The sequence below is a fragment of the Aphelocoma coerulescens genome, chromosome 24, assembly GCF_041296385.1.
Source record: "Aphelocoma coerulescens isolate FSJ_1873_10779 chromosome 24, UR_Acoe_1.0, whole genome shotgun sequence".
Taxonomy (NCBI): Eukaryota; Metazoa; Chordata; class Aves; order Passeriformes; family Corvidae; genus Aphelocoma; species Aphelocoma coerulescens.
Window position 1 is genome coordinate 1,161,171 of NC_091037.1, and position 18,872 is coordinate 1,180,042.

The following is an 18,872-nucleotide window of genomic DNA, read 5'->3' on the forward strand; positions in this document are numbered from 1 at the left end:
AGTATTTGCAGATGTGTGTCTATTGTTAGTGGGGGGAGAGGAGCGTGGGATACTCAAATCAAAAGCAGGGCTTGTGTCGGGATAGAAACGTCTTTATTACCTTCAAAAGTCACGTCAGGAGCATCCCTGGTGTTGTGTTTGGATCTGGGCAGTGCCATGGTGACGTCATTCCAAGTTTTTGTCCCTAACTGGATTCTTCGGGGGCCCTGGGGTTCTGTTTCCCCTGTATGTGTTTCTCAGTTTCTGCAATGTGTTACCCTCTCAGCACTCGTCCAGAGAGCCTTCCCCAGCCTCTCAGAGCCCCGAGGAAAGCGACTTCCAGTTTGAACGGTGAGTATCCGTGTGCCAGGAAAACTTTGTGCTCTGCTTTTCCAAGCCAAGGTTTTAGCTTGGGTTTGTACACCGGGCACTGACCACCTGTTTTTGGGGGTGCTGTGGGAGGTGTGCAGCAGCACAGGGAGCCAGGACACTCGGGCCTCTTCCCCGCAGTGTCCGGAGCTACATCTCCGCGGAAGGGACGGCCCTGAGGAACGCCAAGGAGTTCCTGCTGCGCCAGACGCGCTCCCTGCGGAAGCGGCGCTCGGCGCTGAGGGCTGCGAGCCTGCAGTGGCGCCAGGACCTGTGCAGGGCGCAGGAGGCCGTGCAGGATCCCGACAGCTCCCAGCTCCTGGAGGGGATGCGCCGCAACCTGGAGGAGGTGAGCCCTGGGCGCTGCCCGCGCTCGGGTGTTGGGTGTCACAGACCTTCCCCAGCCCTGGGATCAACTCCTGCCTCTGCAGCTGCCGTGGTCCTGTTGGTGTGGGCTTGGGGACCCTCTTGGATGTGGGTTTGGAAGTGAAACCTCCTTTTCCTTGGGCTGAACCTGCTCTGAGGCACGTGCTCTGCTCACTGTACACGCCCCTTCCCACGCTCTCGAGGGCTTGGGAACGATTTCACTGCAGCAGCAGCACTTCCTGTGCTGAGCAGAATGAGGTGATGAAAGTCACCCCAGCTGCTAACGTAGATGATTTCCTGTCATTCCTGTTTAATTTCTCTCCTCGGCTTGGCTGTTGGTCTGTGCAGGAGGCAAAGCAGTTGGACAGGATGAAGTCGGCCATGCAGAAAGGACAGGTGCTGCTGAAGAAGAAGGAGGAGAAGCTCAGCCAGCTGGAGTCCTCGCTGCTGGAAGAGGTAAACTCCAGCATCCTTGCCCAGCTGCATTTCCCCTGTCCAGAGCTCCTCCCCCAGGCTGGGTGCTGTGGGGGGCTCCTGGTCCCCGTCAGGGCTGTTCAGCTGGTGGCCAAAGACTGGTGTTTGCCAGCAGAGCTGGATTTTGGAAACACTTTCTGTGAGAGCACCAGAGGCTGCTGAGTGTGTGGCTGCAGAAAGCAGATTGGAAAGCTGCATGGTTTGAGCCTGGAGGAAACAAGGGCAAGTGACCTCATGTGAGCTGGGCTGGGGCCGGCTCTGACCAAGGCAAACCTTGGAATCCTTGGCTCTGCCTGGGACCGCTTGGCCTTAGGCAGGGCAGCAGCAGATGCAAGAGAACCAGACCTTTGGTGGTCAAACTCTCGCCCTTGGTGCAGAGAAGCCAGCCCTGCAGGAGTTGTGAGGTTATTTAAAGCACAAACCACGTTGATTCCTGCTGGAATGGCTGATTCACGTGGCTGCTCGGTTTGGCCTCTTGCACTTTCAGAGCCAAAGCAGTCTCTGGACATTCAGATTTTGCTGTCAGGGCCTGAAGACAAGTTTGCCTTCACTTGACCTGTGCCTGACTGCAGTCCAGCTTTGTAGACAAGCTGTAGGCAGATTTCCAGTAGCTTTTATGTTCCAGGGATGATACAGCAGATTTTATTGGCGTTGTTTTCCTCCTCCTGACCAGCTCTCAGATGAAGACACACTGAAGAGTTCTGCATGCAAGAAGGTGGTGACTTTTGATCTGAGCACCTCTGAGGATACAAACAGCACGTCCAGTGGGAATCTGGGCCAGCCTAAATGTAAGTGCTCAACTTGTGAGGCTCTAGGCCTATTCTGCCTTTCCCTCTCGCCTCTCTGATGTCCCTGTTCTCATTTTGCTCAGTTGTGTCCAAGGCAGGTGTGGTCTCTGTGGCTGGGACTGCTCCATGTACCACACCTGATTGCAAAACCTTGTTCCTGCCTGTAGTGGCAGAGAAGAGGGATGGGATCTGTGAGCGAGCTTGCCTTTTAAATCTCTGTGGATTATAAAATCTCTGATTTCCCTCTGATCCTGCAGAGCTGTATTGCTCTTCTGCAGGAGTCTGAGCTTCCCCTTCCCTCACGTCCATGGCAGGAGAAGCTGCTGCAATTCCAATTCCCTCTGCTGCTTGTGCTTTTTCTTGGGCTTTGGTTGCCTGTAACTGGAGTTGTGCTGGGGGAAGAAGGGCAGGAAGGCAGGAGGGTTGGGTTGCTTGCACAAAGGCTGCTCTTGTTAGGGCTTGTCCATGACCCCTTTTTTCCCCTTTCTTCCTTCAGCTGACTTGGGAACGGATTTCTGGCCCATCCTCCAGAAGGACAAGATCCAGCACCTGAGAGACTCCGTGCAGAGCATCACCAGTGAGCTGAACGGGGTCCTGGGCGTGCTGGACTCCCTGAGCCATCACCAGACTCCTCTGTTCACCTCCACAGCCCGCGAGGGCATCGCTCTTCCCACATACTGCTCCAGTGGAGGCCTGCGCGGGGGCACCTCCCTGGGGAACCCCCCCAGGGTGTCTCCCCTGGACCAGTGGGCCTGGGGCAGAAGCGGGCTCAGCTCCAGTTATTCCGTCTCAGGGCAGTCAGTGGATAACATGCTGACAGAGAAGTGGCACAAGTATTTCCCAGGCGAGTCTCCTGGCCATAACCCACCTGCTTGCTGCCTACCACCTCTGATTTTGCAGCCCTGCGAGTTCTGTCCCAGCTTCCAGTGCTGGGAAGGGGGTGGGTGCACGGGTGCTGCTGGTAGGAAGGGTGCTGATGGGATGAGGGATGAGAAGCTCATTCCAGAAGTGCAGCATGTGGCTGATCCTGTCATCCTGCTTTTTAATACTCACCCAAGAAAGCAGCAAAAGAGGAGCCAGCCCTCTCCACCGGGAGCCTCCTCCCAGTGGCACGTAGGGGTCTCCCTCTGTTTCCTTGGTGTCCTTGTAGGGACAGCGTGTCCGTGGTGCAGGAAAGCAAATGCACCCAGCTACGTGGATTTTGTGGGGTTTATATTTAATGTCTGTTTTCCAGGTGGGTTCTCGTCACTCGGTGGGAGTCCTGTGCCCCTGGACAGCAAGCTGGGATATGTCTCTGCAGAGTAAGGGTCTTCCTTGAGATGTTTCATTGTGCTGCTGTTGTTTCTCTGCAGTGATTGGTTAGGTCACTTATCACATAACAAGTAGATAACAATTTGATTAAAACTATGAATTACTTACTTAGGAGAAAAGTCAAACTACCAGTATATATATTAGAGGAGGTGGGTTTTTTTTTTTGGCAGCCCTTCACTTTCTTATCTCTGGGATCATTTCTGCCCAGAAATGATTTTTTTCCCTGCTTATCCTCTCTCTCTCTCACTGCCACAGTGAACAAGTCCGGCTCTTCCAGCATTCCAAGTTCCGTGAGCCAGAGAAGAGGAGTATTGAGGGGATGATTGAGAGCAACAAGAAATGGCTGGAAGGCTTCAAGAAGGATTCCAAAGTGTATCTTTTACCTGGGTCTGGTTTTTAATTCCTGCAGTAGGTAGGAGGAGGTGGCAGAGGAGGGGTGTGCAACCAAGTATTGAACAGTGATTCCGAGGCCTTGGCCTCCATTTCGGTGCCTGGTTCTGCAGAGGAGTGTGGTGTTCAGCAGCTGGAGCATGAGTGTGCTGCTCTCTGAGCTGTACTGGACTGAGGAAGTTTCCCTTCCTTTCCCTGGTTACTCTGTGGTGCTCTTTAGTGATGCTGCTCTGCTGTAAAGCAGCAGTTTGAGCTGGGAATGTGAGGATTTAAAAATGTGGACCAAATAGTGCAGAAATGGAGGATGGGGTGGGGAGGAAGGGAGTCTGGTTTTGCAGGCCATGGATGGAGCCCTTGGCCATGGGCAGACCCTGCTGAGGAGGTGAGGGCACCTGGAGATGTGTGGACTGGACACATCATGGGGCAGGGAGGGCTGATCTCCCCCCTAAGCTCTCTCCAGCTCTGTTTTGAGGAATTTTGTAGCATGAGGCCGGATCCAGAGAGCAAGACCTCTCTGTGCTGTGAGCAGGGATGCTCCCAGGCTGTGTGGTACCAGCCTTGTGCTGGGGCTGTTGGTGTCTCCTCAGTGTACGCTGAAATTAGCAGCAAATCCCTGGGGCTTCCAAGCTGTCCTGAGCATGGTGTGCCTCTGAATTCCCTAATCCCCCTCTAATTCCATTTGACTGGGATGCAGCAGGCTGAATACAGCCTGTGTGCACAGGACTGGCTCAGTACCTCGTACCTGTCCTGTCTGTGCTCGTTCCTGCTGTAAGCCAGGCTTTTCCTTCACCCAGCTGCCAGACCTCTCTGCCCGCAGTCGCAGAAGCGCCCCGGCAGCAGCTCCAGCCTCCTCCAGCTGGGACTGGATGAAAACAGAGAGATCAAGGTGTACCACTACTGAAAGGTGGGATTTTTCTCTGCAGGGATGGTGGGGGGACCTGTGCAGTCTCCCCATGCCACATGGGCTGGGCTTTGGTGATGCCCACCCAGGCACCTCCACTGTGTCTGTGTGCCATGTCCTTGAAACTGAGTGTTTTTGCAAGAGAGTGGAGGAAGGAGGAAGAGAACTTCCCAGGCGGATTCTTCTAATCCTGTAATGTGTCCAAATATACTTTATAGACTGTTTAATCCAGCGGTGACATATCAGGGCTTCAATAAATCAACATTTCCCTCATTAGTATTCCAGCGATGGCAAGGCAGAGCTGTGAATCACAGAGGACTTTGAGTAACTGGTCAAGGGGGAGGATGTGAATCCAGCTGAGGCTCTGCTGGAGGAAATGTGTCAGGAAATGAGCCTGCCCTGATGCCCAGCAAATGCTCGGTGGCAGGTGGGCCATGTCAGGTGGCCTCTGGCATGTGGGAGCAGCGGAATGGCTGTGGAGTCTGGGGATAAAATCAGGGAATGACATGTTCTGGCTCTTCGGGAATGTTCTGCTTGTTTGGGGTGGAAGCAATGGGAACTGAGCCAAGAGTGGTAGGTCTGGATGAGCTCTCCCTGTTCCTCTCACGCCAGGCTGGCCAGAGCTGTGCAGCAGAGCAGCTGCTGGAGCTCTGCTCCCGTGTCACAGATGCGCTGATGGCAGCAGGAGCAGGGATGGCAGGAGAGCACGGGGAGTGGCTGCTGGTGCAGGCATGGCTGAGGAGCTCCTGTGAATGCTGAGACAGCCCCACCTGCGTCCTCCCATGCCCTGGGGAGAGGGATCCAGAGCTCGGATCAGCAGCTGGGATCTCTTTCCATGCACGGAGCTGGGGAGCCCTGCCATAAATCCTGGATCCTGGTCTTGCTGCTCCTGCAGCAGCTCCGCAGGAATCCTGGGAGAGCAGGGATGTGGGAAGACTGGAGAGTGGCTGAGGAGTTGAGATGAGCAGCTCCTGGACCTCAGCTGTGACCCAGTGGCTCGTGGCTGTGCTCACTGGGTGCTGTGATATTCCTATGAAAGGCTGTATCCAGAGGGTATCCCAGCCCTCTGGGATGCTTGGAATTGGAAGGGGTGACGCTCTACCCAGCAGGGAGGAGTCAGGCTTTCGTGGGAACCTGGTATTTGGTTGTCTTTGTCAGTATTTCCTCCGAGCTGACTCTAAATATTTTATGCTTTAAAAAGCTGCCGAGCCACTCGCCCATTCTGGCTGACGAGGACGCTGCACTTCAAGGGAGCCCATCTGTGAGAAACCATCTTCAAAGCCTTTCTCCTGAGACAGCTGGTGGGGGGAGGCTCTGAAGCTGCTGCCCCACACCCCCTGTGCTGCGTGAGCCCCTCGGGTGGGTGAGGATGGGCAGTGGGGGAGGCAGAGCCCCCCTGCTCTGCTCCCTGGGTGCTGTGTGCTGGCACACGCCGTGAGCCTGGCACGGGGATGTTTACGTGCAAATAGAAATATATTTTTGATGAACATCATTTAAAAACTCTTAAGAATGTATGTTGTTTTTTTGTTTTTTTTTTCCTTGCTGATTTTTCTTAGAATTTTTGTAATTACTCAACCAGCCTTATTCCTTCCTAGGAAAGAAGGGATCAAAACACGGGTATCCCATCTGCTGCTGGATTGCACAAACCCCTTCCTGTAGGGACTTTGCTTTTAGTTTGCTGGATATTCAGGGGACACATGGCAGTCCTTCCAGTCAGGGGTTTTAGAAGGGACCCTTGCAGTTGTGGCTTGCTGTGGCCAAAGCCATATCACTGAGTCCATTCTGTGTTTTGGGTGAAGCATGGATTAGTGGTGCAGAGAAATGCCAGGTTTTTTTACAATAACTTGGTTTGAAACGTGCTCCTTTTTCCTGTTAAAACCTGCGATAGCAGCTGTGTCTGGTTTTGTATAAATTAAATCAACATGAGCCTGTTTTGTATGATGGTGGTGGTTGTCACTCTGTTTTGTTGTAGCTGGATATCCAGCTGTACTTACCTCTCACATCTCCCCTTGCTTGTCTCTGGGCTCTCTCAGGTTTTGTCTTGTCGAGGTCATTTCTGGCAGTTCCCAAGACCACTTAAGCTTGCTGTGGCTTTGTTGCCATTATTCTTTTAAGTATCTGGACAGGGTAGCAAATGCAAAGGCAGAGAGAAAGCTAAAATCCAAAACTAGAAAAGGAAAACAAGGTGTCGCTCTGGCAGCTTGGGATCTGTTAAAAATGTCTCACTGCAGATTGGCTGTTTTTGCTGATTTCCCATGGGTTTGGGAGCAGCCAGGAACTGCCCCAGCAGTGTGCTGGCTGCTGCTGGGATCGCTGAGTAATGCTCTCACCAGGAATTAGGGAGGATTGGTGATGAGCTGTTCTCTTCCCATGACTTGTTCCCATCTCCTGCTCACCTCCTGCCAGCAGCCTGTGGGAGCTGGTGGGGCTGGTGAGGCACGGGGGGAACAGGAGGGACAGCACACACTGTCCAGGCAGGTGCTTTTTGGGACAAGTCTCCTGCCCCTCTGCTGAGCAGTTCAGGGCAGTTCTGAGACATCCCAAATCCCATCTGGAGTGTGGGATCCTCCTGGGTGTGCTGTGATCCTGCTGAGATCACACGGAGCAGGTGTGAGCCCAGGCTGGGCTGTGCAGCTCTGTCCGTGCTCCCTGACGGGCCTGGGTAGGAGGAGCAGAGGATTTGCCTTTCCTGGAATGCCAGCGCTGTCTGTTGGAGAAACTCAGCGATTAGAGGAGCAAAAGGGCAGCGCCCGATTACTTCACCGAGCTGAGCAGGGGCTGTAAGCTCATTAAGGGGCTTGGCCTGTGCCTGCCCAAGGAGGGACATCTCAGTCCTGGCTGTTTGGAGGTCCCGGCGTGCTGCTCCCAGAGCTGAGGCTGCCCGGGACGGAGGCAGCCCTCGCACAGCCCAGCCATGCTGGGCACCCTGATGACAGCGCTGTTCTTTGTGGTGAGGGCGGTCAGACAGGTGAGTCCTGAGCATTTATTGCTGCCGTGGTATTCTCCCCTGCCTGGGGCTGCTCTCTGTTGGGGCAGGGAGGGGAGGCAGCAGTTTCTGCTTGCCCTGCTGGGAATGGCCTTCTGTGCCTCCTAAACCACCCTGGGCAGCAGGGCTGGGAGCTCTGTGGGGTTGGTGTTGCTCGTGGGCTGTTGATGAGTGATGGGGGAGGGTTGTGATCTCTGGTGATGATTGTGGCTGAGCAGCTCTTTCTGTTCCTCTCCTGTCCTCTTCCCTGCTTGAAAAACCGTCCCTGTGTGCAGCTGGGGACCAACCTGTTCCGTGAGGAGCCCCTGCCTTACCTGGTGTACCAGCCCCTGCCCTGGCAGATCCAGTGCGTGTCCCAGAGCCGCCGCACCAGCCGGGACAGCGAGGTGAGGGCTGCTGGCAGTGCCTGCTGCAGGGGCAGCTGTGAGCCAGGCAGCCTGGAGGTGTAGGCAAGGGGTAGATGTAATGCCAGCAGGGCAGGGTAAGCTGGAAAATGTTGGAGAGGTATTTGCAGACAAATTCAAGCTTATTTTTAGAAATGGAAATATCCCCTGGAAGACCTGGCAGCCCAGGAGCTGCAGGTTCATGGTGTAGGGGCTGTCTCCTTACTGGTTTGAAATGCAGGTCTGGTGAGGATAGCCTGTGCCAACATCCATCCATGCACTGGAGCATCTCACAGCTCTGAGTCTGGATGCAAAGCTATTTCCTGCCTCTCCTCGGAGGTCTTTTCATAAATGCAGATTAATTAATCAGTACTCTTTAAGGGAATAACAGTAAGCATGTTCCAGTTTCATAAAAGGAATGGACAGTGGAAAGCTTCCCAGTTAGCCTGAAAGGGACTGCCCTCACTGCCTCTGCCTGGGATAGAACTAACTTTTCTTTTATTTCTCTATCTTTCTAGAGAGGCAGGGACTCCCGGCACAACAGCATCTACTTGCTTTCTGGAGAGAAAGGTGAGTGTGGAGCAGGCAGGGAGGCAACAAAAACCCAAATCAACACAAGTGATGAGTGAAACTCATGACTGGGACTGTGGATGCAGCAGAAGAGCAGGCATTGCAATGCCTGCATCCTTCTTGGCCTCTCATTCCACAAATCTCTCTGTGACATTTTTAAGGGGTATTTGATGGTGAGATACTTGTTAATGTGTGTAGCATCAGCCAGTGAAGGTCCCAGTGGTGCAGGGCTGAATATGTAACCCCACCTGTGTGTCTGTGCAGATCCCTGCTCCCCTCTCCCGGGAAACCTGCCCTCAGGTGGGGTCATACTCATGCTGTCCCATAAAACAGCCTCTTTCTCTTTGTTCTGAGAAAACCACCTGGAATTCACTCCCCTCTTCTCTTTGGTCCCATCTCCAAGGCTCTGCAGTGCTCAACAAAGAGGATTTGAGCCGTTCTATTCTCGGTGCCAAGCGGATAACGGGCGGTGGGGGCCGGGGGTGCCATCCCTCCTCATGGCCCAGGAACCCTGCCCAGCCTGGGTGCTGGGATGGGGGTTTCACTGCAAATAGGTGCAGATCTGGGGCTGCCAGTGGCTGAGCCCCTCGGGCAGGTGAGTTTGTGGCAGAGCTGCACGGCCGGGGCTCACCCTGCCACTGCCCAGCAGTGCCTGTCCTGAGCCTCTGCCCCTGGACTTGGGCAGGATTCACAGCTGACAGTGTCTTGGTGAGCAGGGCAGGGGGGAGCCCACCCCCTCCTTTTATTTATCTTTTTACTCTGGAGTTTCTCTCAGGCTGTGGAGGGGAAATGGGTTCAGGTGACAGCGGTGTGTTTATACAGCAGCATCTGGCCCCAGGATTCCTGATGGCTGCTCGGGGGGTGCTTAGCGGTGACACACTGGCTTAGAGGAGCACTGCTGAGTGGCTTTGATGCAGTTCCTGTTGAATTCCAGAATACTTCCCTAATGCCACATTAAGCGGGAGTGGGGAGGGCTCCCATTTGTCAGCGTGAGAGCTTTATTGCTGCGCAGGGCCGGGCTTTTTTCTAATCTTATTTGTGTGTGCGAAAGTAAGTGAGCATCGTACGTGGTGATTAAACGTGGGGAAGCTGCGGCCTTCGGGGAGTGGAGCTGTGTAAATATAGAGGGCTTAGCACTGCCAGGGAGCCTGGGCTTTGCTTTGCCTCCCATTCCCTGCTCCTTCTGCCCTGGAGATGTCCCTGTGAGCCAGTGGAGTTGTGGTTTCATGCCGTGAGCTCTGCAGCAAGGACAGCTGTCCTGTCTGAGGAATGGGGAGGACACTGATGCCATGGGGGTGATGCCAGAGCCCTGCCCTGCTCCAAGTTCAGGACTGCTGGCACTCTCTGTGCTTACTGTGATGCTCTGTTGCCCCTGCAGGTGACGTGACCCCTGATGCCAGCAAGGAGAGCAAGGTCACTGACCGTTCTGAGAGGGCAGCCATCACCATCCAGACCCACTTCAGGAGGTACCAGCAGCAGAAGCAGAAGAAGTAGCCACAGCAGCCGCCTGTGGCCTGCACTGTCCCTCCGGTTCATCTGTTCTGTATCCCAGAGACATTTGGGGCCGTGGTGACTGTGAACCTGCCCCCCATACATAGCTCCTGGTGCAGGTGTAGGTTCTCTGCCCTTGTGTTGGTGCTCCCACTCAGTCCTTCCCCAGACAGCATCACTTTGTGGGCCAGGTTACAGCTGGTGAGGGGCTGTTGGGGGCAGGACACAGAGGGTGACAGCACATTTGGGAGCCTTGGCCAGCCCTTGGGTTGTGCTGTGAGCTCCAGCAAGGAGTCCTGCACAGCTGAAGCTGGTTGTGCTGGCTGGTCACTGCCCAGCTGCGCCTTGTTTCATCCCAACAACCCCAATAACCCTCCCCTGTGTCTCCACCTCCTCCTCCACTCTGCCTCTGGAGCCAGGTGGAAAAGCTGCCTTTGTCCCCTGCTCTGTCCGGCTGCAGAGTGGCCAGCACGGTGTCCAGGGGCCAGCCTGGAGTGGGACGTTGCCAAGGGAATGTGCTGCAGGCTGTGAGGGGAGCAGGAGGTGAGCTGTGAGCTGCTCTTACCTTTTCTAGGGGAGAACTGGTTGGGGTGTCCTGGTTCCAGAGTGGGCACTGGGTGGGGCTCTGTGTCCTGGAGCTGGCCCTGCTGTCCTTCCTGAGACAGCCCTCTGGTAATGCTGGTGTTGGGCTTGGAGCCCACCCAGACCCCTGGCCTGGCCTTCTGGTGCAGCAAAGCTGAGCAGAGACCTGGTGCTCCCAGGCTGGCAGGGATGGGACCCCAAGAGTGTTTGGGCATGAACCTGAGTGCTGGTGTCTGGAGTTCTGGAGAAAGGGAACAAGAAAACCCCGAGCTCTGGGCCAGCAGAGGAGCAGCAGGTTTGCTGTGAGGAGGTGCTGGGGGGTCTGTGGGAAGGAGCAGGACATGGAGGAGCTGCTGGCTGTGACCAGGGCTGCTGGATTTTCTGTGCAGAGCTGCTCAGCTATGTCCCAGGAACCCTTTATTGTCCTCTCCAGGCATAATTACCCTCAGCCTTTCTTACCAGGACTCTGCCCCCAGCTGTTCCTACTTACCATCAGCTTGGGGGTGCTGGTGTTTGTTGCCTGGGCTTGGCTGTGGTGGCACCCAGTGCTGGTGGCTCTCCTCTGGAGCTGGTTCTGGAAGGTGTTTGTGGCAGGGAGCCCAGGGTCTGGCTGGAGTGCTGTGCAGGGCAGCTGGTAAAGCAGACCTGAAACAAAACTCTGCTTTTCTGAGCTTGATGGCTTCTTATCTGTTTGCTGTTGGAAGGCAGAACTGGGCTGGCATGGCCTGAATGGGCTGTTCTCCTTCAAACCCTGCTGTGGTGAAGGGCAGGGGGTGGTGGGGGCTCACAGGGGAGTGCTGGAAACTTGTCCTGTGTTGAGCTGTGCAAGGCCAGGGCTTTTGCCTGCTGGGGAAGGGAAGGGAGGGAATCCTTGCTGAGATGTAGAAGGAAATCCGTACTAGCCAATTCCAATAAAGTTGTATTAATCTCTGTTAATCTGTTCCTCTTTTTATCTTGCTAATCTGCTTACTCTTGCAGCTGAACATGCTTGCCTTTTCTTGCCTCTTCTATTTTTAATTCTATTTTCCCCTTCTGTTTCTATTCTAAGCCTGAGGTTGGTGTTTTGGAGGTGCTGCCTGGCCGTGACCCTGCTTTAAGGGCTGGACACTTGGCTTGCTTTAAAACCTGTATTATGTAATGGTTTATAAATCATACGTGCTCTGATGCCTCCCCACCAGCCCCTCTCCACATGGGATGTTCCTTGGCAGAGGTTGGCTCTGAGTGGTACCTGAATAATGGCCAAAAATTATAAAAAATGGGCACAAGAAATTGTCTTAGCAGCTTGTTTCTCAAGCCCCAGAGGTGAACAGCTGCCAGGCTCTGGCCAAGGCCCTTCCAGCTCTGCAGGATTCCAGGAGTTATCTTAGTTAGGGAGAACCAGATGGCAAAGGAGGATCTGCTGACCAGTGTGCCAGCAGGCTGGGAAGGGTACTGTAAAGCTGCACATGGAAGCTGCACTAACATCACTGTATTTGCATGTCATTTTAATTTGGCTACGTCAATTAAAAAAAAAAAATCAAGGAGAGAGGTTGAAAAAATGACCTCTGCAGCACTTGATTACAGCTGATGAATTAAACCCTGGCAAGAGTGGGAAAAATAAAACAACAGAGCAGTACAAATCTGTGTGTAGATGCTCCAACTGCTGCTTTGAGTTAAAAGAGGAAATGTATCTGTAAAGAAAGAGCTGGAACCAGTTGGTAACAAGCATGGATGGGAAAGTGATGAAAACTTGTGCTTATAAATTACAGGAAATAAGGAAATGAAAGTGCAGTTAATTAGACCTCAGGTAGCACCAGAAGCTCCTCAGAATGGTGAGGTTCTACTTTGGGTAACTAAGAGTTAATAATGGCCTGAGCGTTAATAAGAGTTAATAATTTTGCCTTTGGAGCAGGTAAGGAGGGCTGGCAGCCCCAGAGCTTCAGGTGCTCTTGCTTTCACAACCTTGTATGAAAGGGGAAGGTAGAACCTGCCTTTCTTTGGTCTGATATTGGTGTGGCTGGTGGTGAAAAAGGGGACAATAAGAACAAATTACGGTGTGGGGCGGGGCTGGGTCTCACTGAGTTTCTCTGTGGTCTCCTGGGGCACCTGTGCTGTGCTGCCCTGTGCCATGATTCACCACGATTCAGGGCACTGTGCTGGATTCACCAGGATGTGTTTCAGCTGTGCCAGAGGACAGTGGTGCCACTTCTGCTCCCACGTGGGGCTGTGACACATCCCAGGGAAGGACACTGCTTCGAGGAGTTGCTGTGCCTCGCTGGATGCTGGATCCAATGCTGGAGCCACCCTGTGCTTACCTTGAGCTGCCAGAGCTCTGCTGTGGCTCACGAGGGTTTGGGCAGCCGTCCACCCCTCTGGATGAGCTGGACCAGGATTCCTGTTTGGCACCATGGTTCGTCCTGGGCTGGAGCTGGGCTGTCCTGCTCTGTGGAACCATTCCCAGGACCCTGCTCCTGTTCCTGACCCTCCTCCTGCCCCATGGCTCTGCAGGTTGGGTACATGCCTTATTATTCTTCAATATTTAACCCCATGTCTTAGTATTTCTGTACCTCGGCTGCCCTGGGCTGTCCCACTCCATTCTCCTGCTCTGTCCTGCCCCACACCTGCTCTGCCTAATTCCCTGCTCGCTTAACAAACACCCCATGTATAAACATAACCTTTATTGCACACAGCGCTGGGTTTTTTTTCATAGAAAAAGGTATTAACACATAAGCATTTGCAAATTGAAGCAACTCCTGCTGTTTTCAGAACAGTAAAATAGCATGCAATGTCTCGGAGACGTTCCTTTTTTAAAACCACCGACAAGATCAGGGAGAGAAAAAAAAAAAAAAAAAGTCGCTGAGTCTTTCCTTGTGCCCCTTTCAAAATGATGTGAAATATATATATATGTTTACATATATATTATATTTTTAAATCTGTAACATCAAATTCTTTGTGCCCTGGTTTCTTTTTCTGTTCGGAGAAGAAGAAAATAGCTTCATTTATACAAAAGAGTCCGTTCTGTACAAGTTTGTTAATTAAATATAAACGGCGCGGGGAAACGAGCAGCATCCGGCGGCGGCCCTACACCAGCGTGTAGGACTTGGAGTAGGCTCCGGCGCCCTGTTTTTGAGACCTGCCTACCCCCGACGTGCTCATCTCCAGCAGTGAGTCCCTGGAGCCCCCCACTTTGGAGTGCGTGGGCACCCGCGCCTCGGCGGCTGCGGCAGCCACGGGGGGCTCGGCGGCCACGGGGGGAGCCGGGGCGGCGCTGGCGGCGGGCACGGGTGCGGGACCCGCCGGGCCGGGCATGGGGAGAGTCCTCTGAGGTAAGGTGGTTGCGGCGGAGGCCGGGGGAGGCAGCCCCAGGGGCTTGGCGCCGGGCTCCAGCGTCATGTGCCGGGCCTGCGCGTGGTACGCCCGGGCCAGGTTGCGGATGGAGGCTTCCCGTGGTGGCACCACCGGGCACGGCTCGTGCGCGTCGGGCTTGCGGAAGAAGGCCTCCGACTTGACGTACAGCGGGAGGTTGCAGTAGTCACCTGCCAAGGGAAGAGCAGGCAGGTAAGGCTCTGGAGGGACCCTCTTGCCACCCACCGTGTGGACGTGTCGGTGTTGGGCGACAGAGAACGCGTTGGGCTACGGAGAACACGTTCTATTGAGAGAGAATGCGTTGGGCTACGGAGATCGCGTTGGGCTATGGAGAACACATTGGGCTACAGAGAACGCGTTGTTCTATTGAGAGAGAACGTGTTGGGCTACGGAGAACACGTTCTATTGAGAGAGAACGTGTTGGGCTACGGAGAACGTGTTGGGCTACAGAGAACACGTTGTTCTATTGAGAGAGAATGCGTTGGGCTACGGAGAATGCGTTGGGCTACGGAGAATGCGTTGGGCTACGGAGAACACGTTGTTCTATTGAGAGAGAATGCGTTGGGCTATACAGAACAGGTCCCGCTACAGAGGGAGATGCGTTGTGCTCCAGAGAACACGTTGTGCTCCAGAGAACACGTTGTGCTATAAAGAATGTGTCACATCATCATCCCAAAATGGTTCCGCTCCCTGCAAGGCGCCTGGGATGCAGCAAGCTCTAGCGCTGAATGCTGTACGTAATGTCCTGTAATGGATCATAATGTTAATTGTGGATGGATCACATGCATCACAATTAAATGGATCATAGTGTTAATTGTATAATGCTAAATGTACAGAGTGATAAATACTATTACATCACGTTATAGTGAATGTACAGTGTAATACGGTGTTATTATATAATAGTCATAACGTGATGCTAAATGTCTGACACAGGCACAGCTCCCATTCTGTACAGTACAGTGGGAAATATTCCTCGTACTCCGTGTCCCGCCTGTCCCGGCAGGGGGATGTGGTGTGTCATACATCAGGCTTTACTCTGCCAAGGTGAGTGGCTGTGCTGCCATAAACAACAGATTCTGCTGTGTTGTGTTATGGCATCATCTATAGTTAGTGCCTTAATTTAAGGGTTTTATGTCTATGTATGGATAAGACCCCGTGTTGTTATATTGGCTGTTATCGGTGTTACAGGGTTTTATTTCTGTTATATTACACTGTTGCCTTTGTGTTCTACAGCATCACCTCCAGCTGTAGGGCCTTAATTTACAGATTTATATTGTCCATAGATGTAAAACCCTGTTATTAGTTTGCCTTTTATATTTGCAATATATAACACCTGTATCCATAGAGCATTACTGCCTTAATTGTATATATTGTGCAGTGTGTTCTGTAAGGGCACGTTCCTCTCTTCACTGGAGCTGTAGGGAATGCACTGCAGGATCTGTGGTGTTAGTATGGGATACAGCACAGACAGATATAGGATTAGATATAATAATACCTTAATTTCAGGATTTATGGTTACGTGTGTATATATATATATATATATACATTTTACATAAAAATATAATTTTTATATTAAAATACATAATATTTATATTAAAATACATAATATTTATATAGATATACACATAAATCTATGTATAACTATGTAAAAATTTATACATAAGTATACATAAACCTGTTTATAAATATAGAAATTTCTATATAAAAATAAATATAGAAATTTCTATATAAAACATAAATTTATATATCAATATATATAATTTTATATTAAGACTACATAAATTATGTGTGAAATATATTCATATATGTATATGTTTTCATATTAAAAATATATTGCATATATACAAATTTATATATAATATATATATATAAATATAAAAATATTTTAATATATTTTTTAATATATATATAAGGCCCCTGCATTATTATATTGTCTCTTACAGGTGTTGTATTGTTACATTTGTGTTATTATAGCAATATTGCCTTAAATCTTGTATGCTTTGTAATAGGTTCTGTAAATTCCATTTTTTATAAGGTTACAATGGTGTAACCTTAATACACTCTGTGCTATTTAAACTATACCATAAAGATACATGGTCTAACTTGCAGAGAAAGATGGTCCCATTATATTGTGTTCTAGGATCAGTAAATAAATTAACTATCAATTCCCATCTATGTATTTTTAAAATATCTTCCAGGTATTGTTCTGCTTTGAGGCCATGGGGGGTGGGGGATTGTCGGGGTTCTGGCACTGAGGATAGGGAAGGAATACTGAGGAATACCAAGGAATACTGATGAACCCTAAAGCATGGGGAGAAATACTGATAAACACTGAGGAATACTAAAAACAAGGGGGGGAAATACTGAGAACAGCAAAGAATGGGGAAGGTACTGAGGGTCTTGGGGCCAGTGCTGAAAAATGGGGGGGAATAACAAGGAATAACTGATGGATATTAAAAAATGGTAACAAATACTAAGGAAGGGGAAGGAAGAAAAAAGAATAGCCAGGGCTACTGAAAAAGGGGAAGGAACACTGAAGAATGGAAAGGCATACTAAAAAACCACCACACCAAACATTAAAAATAGAAAGGAATTAGGAAAGAACAATAAGGAATGCTAACAAGTAGGAAGGAATACTAAGGAATGGGAAGGAACAGTAAAGAGTAACCAGGGATACTGAAATATGGGAAGGAATAATTAAAAAAAACATGGGAAAATAGCAAGGGGTGTGGAAAGAACAGTAAGGAATGCTAAGGAATAGGAAGGAATAATAAAGAATGGGAAAGAAGAGTAAAAATGTGGGAAAAATACCCGGGAGTGGAGAAAGACTAGTAAGGAGTGTAAAGGAACACCAAAGAACAGGAAGGAATAGTAAAAAATGGGGAAAGAATATTAAAGAGTGGGAAGGAATAGTAAAATACAGGGGGAAAAATACTAAGGTATGGGAAGGAATCGTAAAGAATGGGGAGAAATACCAAGGAACCGGGGAAAAAAATACCAAAGATTGGGTAAGGAATAGCAAGGAATGGGGAACAACATTAAGCAACGGAGAGAGAACATTACAGCATGGGGAGAAATACCAAGAATGCCAAGGAAAACAGGACTGGGAAGGGCTCCCAAGGAGGGAGGGCACTGAGGAGGCCAGGCAGGACCCCCCCAGAGCCCATGTGAACCTACTCTTGCTGGCGCGGTGCGGGATGGGCACGGCCACGCCCTTGCCCCGCTCGCTGTCCTGGGGCTTGGGCGGGGAGGCGGTGAAGCGGCAGATGCCGGGCTCGGACGGGGTGCTCATGGAGGTCATGCTGTCCGCGTTGTCCGTGGTGCCCGTGGTCATCTGGTCCGAGGAGCTGTCGGAGATGAAGCACTCGGTGATCTCGAACTTGGCGTGCTGCAGCTGCTCCTCCAGCTTGGCGTGCTCGTAGGCGCGCGCCAGCTCCTCGTAGGTGGACGAGGCGCTCTCGGTGGACACCATGCTGTTCCGCCCCTTGTCTGTGGGGAGAGGATGTGTCACCTACCTGGGAGCTCTCCCTGGCACTGGAATGCCTTTTTCCATGTCTGTCCCTGCTGGGATAAACCTGGCCACCTTCGAGGCCAGGTTGGATGGGGCATGGAGCAACCCAATCTAGTGGAAGTGTGGAACAAGATGAGCAATAAGGTCCCTTCCAACCCAAACCATTTTGGGTTTTTACGATTTTATCTGTCCACAGAGCTGGGCACAGCCCTGGCTGTTCAGGGCCACCAAATCATGGTTCCACAACCCCACTGATAAGTTCTGCAGTCACCCTGAACTTACCTTTTGGGGTCTCTGCATGCCCCAGAGCAGCAGACCCCTGCCAGCAGCGGTGCCAGGGAGGCTCTGGCCCTGCATACCTGTGTCCTGCGAGAGGCTGGCGCTGTAGCTGTCGCTCTCGGTGACCGTGATGCCGTGCTGGGAGCCCACTGTCCTCCAGTCCGAGGTGAGGGTCCGCGCAGGGGTGGACGCCTGGCACTTGGTGAGTGTCCACTGGCTGGAGTAGCGGTTGCGGGTGCTGTGTGCAGACTTCACACTCTTCCTTGACACGGGGTCTACGGCACACAGGTGACAGAGTCACGGAGGGTCCCACACACAGCCAGGATGCTGCTCCCTCTCCCTGGAGCGCTGCCTGCCCCTTCTGCCTTCCCAGCAGCTGCTCTTGGGCACAGCCAGGGCAGGGGGGACAGGTTCCCCCACACCGTGTCTACAACCCCCAGCACAGCCAGCCCAGCCCCACACACTCACTGGTGCCAGGGCGGATGTCGGACATGTCGATGAGGGGCCCCGTGTTCTGGATCAGGGCTGGGTGATGCAGAGAGACGCCCGTGCAGAAGCTCTGGGGGTTCACGGCCTGGCTGAACTCCGTGTCGGTCACCGGGATCGTGGCTTTGTCATCCCCTGAGGGAGGAAGCTGCGGCTCAGACCTCTCCCTGGCCAGGCAATGTGGGCACCTGCTGGCCCACACTCAGCCCGTCTGTGGGACCCCAGCACTGTGGGACACGAGGGGATGGGAGCTTTGCCTGTGCTTACCCAGCTGCTTGATGCCTTCCTTGTCCTCGATGAGGAGCTGCACCCGCGGGATGTCGATGTGCAGTCGGGGGCCCTGCGGGGGCCCCTTCACCGGCGTGTCAAAGCTGCGGTTATTCTTGCTGTGAGGTGAGAGGGGACGCAGACCCGCCCATTACCGGACAGAGCCCCGGCGGCTCCAGCCTGGGACGGGCTGGGGATTGCCACCAGCCAGCCCACCCGGGGCTCAGCTCTGCCCAGGCAAGCTCCCAGTGTGGGTGCTGGGACCCTCGGGCAGGCAGGAGCAGCCAGGAGCCCTGGGCTGCTGTGCTACAGAGTCACTGCCGCAACCTTCACAGGTGCGAGCCTGAGAGGGTCTGAAACTGAGTGAGGGCTGCACCTGGGCTTAAAAGCAGCC

The 18,872-nt window shown here is 52.5% G+C and overlaps 2 protein-coding genes across 6 annotated transcripts in view; one reads left to right on the forward strand and one right to left on the reverse strand.

Moving 5' to 3' along the window:
- The window catches only part of CEP164 (centrosomal protein 164), a 35,419-nt gene extending 23,229 nt beyond the window's left edge, over positions 1 to 12,190 (forward strand). For 2 of the 5 annotated variants that reach the window (XM_068994520.1, XM_068994522.1), the window contains 11 exons: positions 266 to 330; positions 490 to 697; positions 1,063 to 1,170; positions 1,862 to 1,976; positions 2,473 to 2,820; positions 3,211 to 3,277; positions 3,543 to 3,659; positions 4,479 to 4,581; positions 5,780 to 7,950; positions 8,466 to 8,517; positions 9,896 to 12,190. In XM_068994520.1, coding sequence (XP_068850621.1) covers positions 266 to 330; positions 490 to 697; positions 1,063 to 1,170; positions 1,862 to 1,976; positions 2,473 to 2,820; positions 3,211 to 3,277; positions 3,543 to 3,659; positions 4,479 to 4,578 — 1,128 coding nt within the window. In that variant the 3' untranslated portion in view covers positions 4,579 to 4,581; positions 5,780 to 7,950; positions 8,466 to 8,517; positions 9,896 to 12,190. The remainder of the gene's footprint in view (positions 1 to 265; positions 331 to 489; positions 698 to 1,062; positions 1,171 to 1,861; positions 1,977 to 2,472; positions 2,821 to 3,210; positions 3,278 to 3,542; positions 3,660 to 4,478; positions 4,582 to 5,779; positions 7,951 to 8,465; positions 8,518 to 9,895) is intronic. The other 3 variants (XM_068994521.1, XM_068994523.1, XM_068994524.1) reach the window with 3 other exon arrangements.
- Positions 12,191 to 12,601: 411 nt separating this feature from the next.
- Positions 12,602 to 18,872, reverse strand: part of DSCAML1 (DS cell adhesion molecule like 1) — a 95,099-nt gene continuing 88,828 nt past the window's right edge. Inside the window, exons 29-33 of the mRNA XM_068994519.1 lie at positions 18,479 to 18,597; positions 18,194 to 18,346; positions 17,806 to 18,000; positions 17,113 to 17,424; positions 12,602 to 14,105 (exon numbers count right to left, since the gene is read on the reverse strand). Coding sequence (XP_068850620.1) covers positions 13,651 to 14,105; positions 17,113 to 17,424; positions 17,806 to 18,000; positions 18,194 to 18,346; positions 18,479 to 18,597 — 1,234 coding nt within the window. The 3' untranslated portion in view covers positions 12,602 to 13,650. The remainder of the gene's footprint in view (positions 14,106 to 17,112; positions 17,425 to 17,805; positions 18,001 to 18,193; positions 18,347 to 18,478; positions 18,598 to 18,872) is intronic.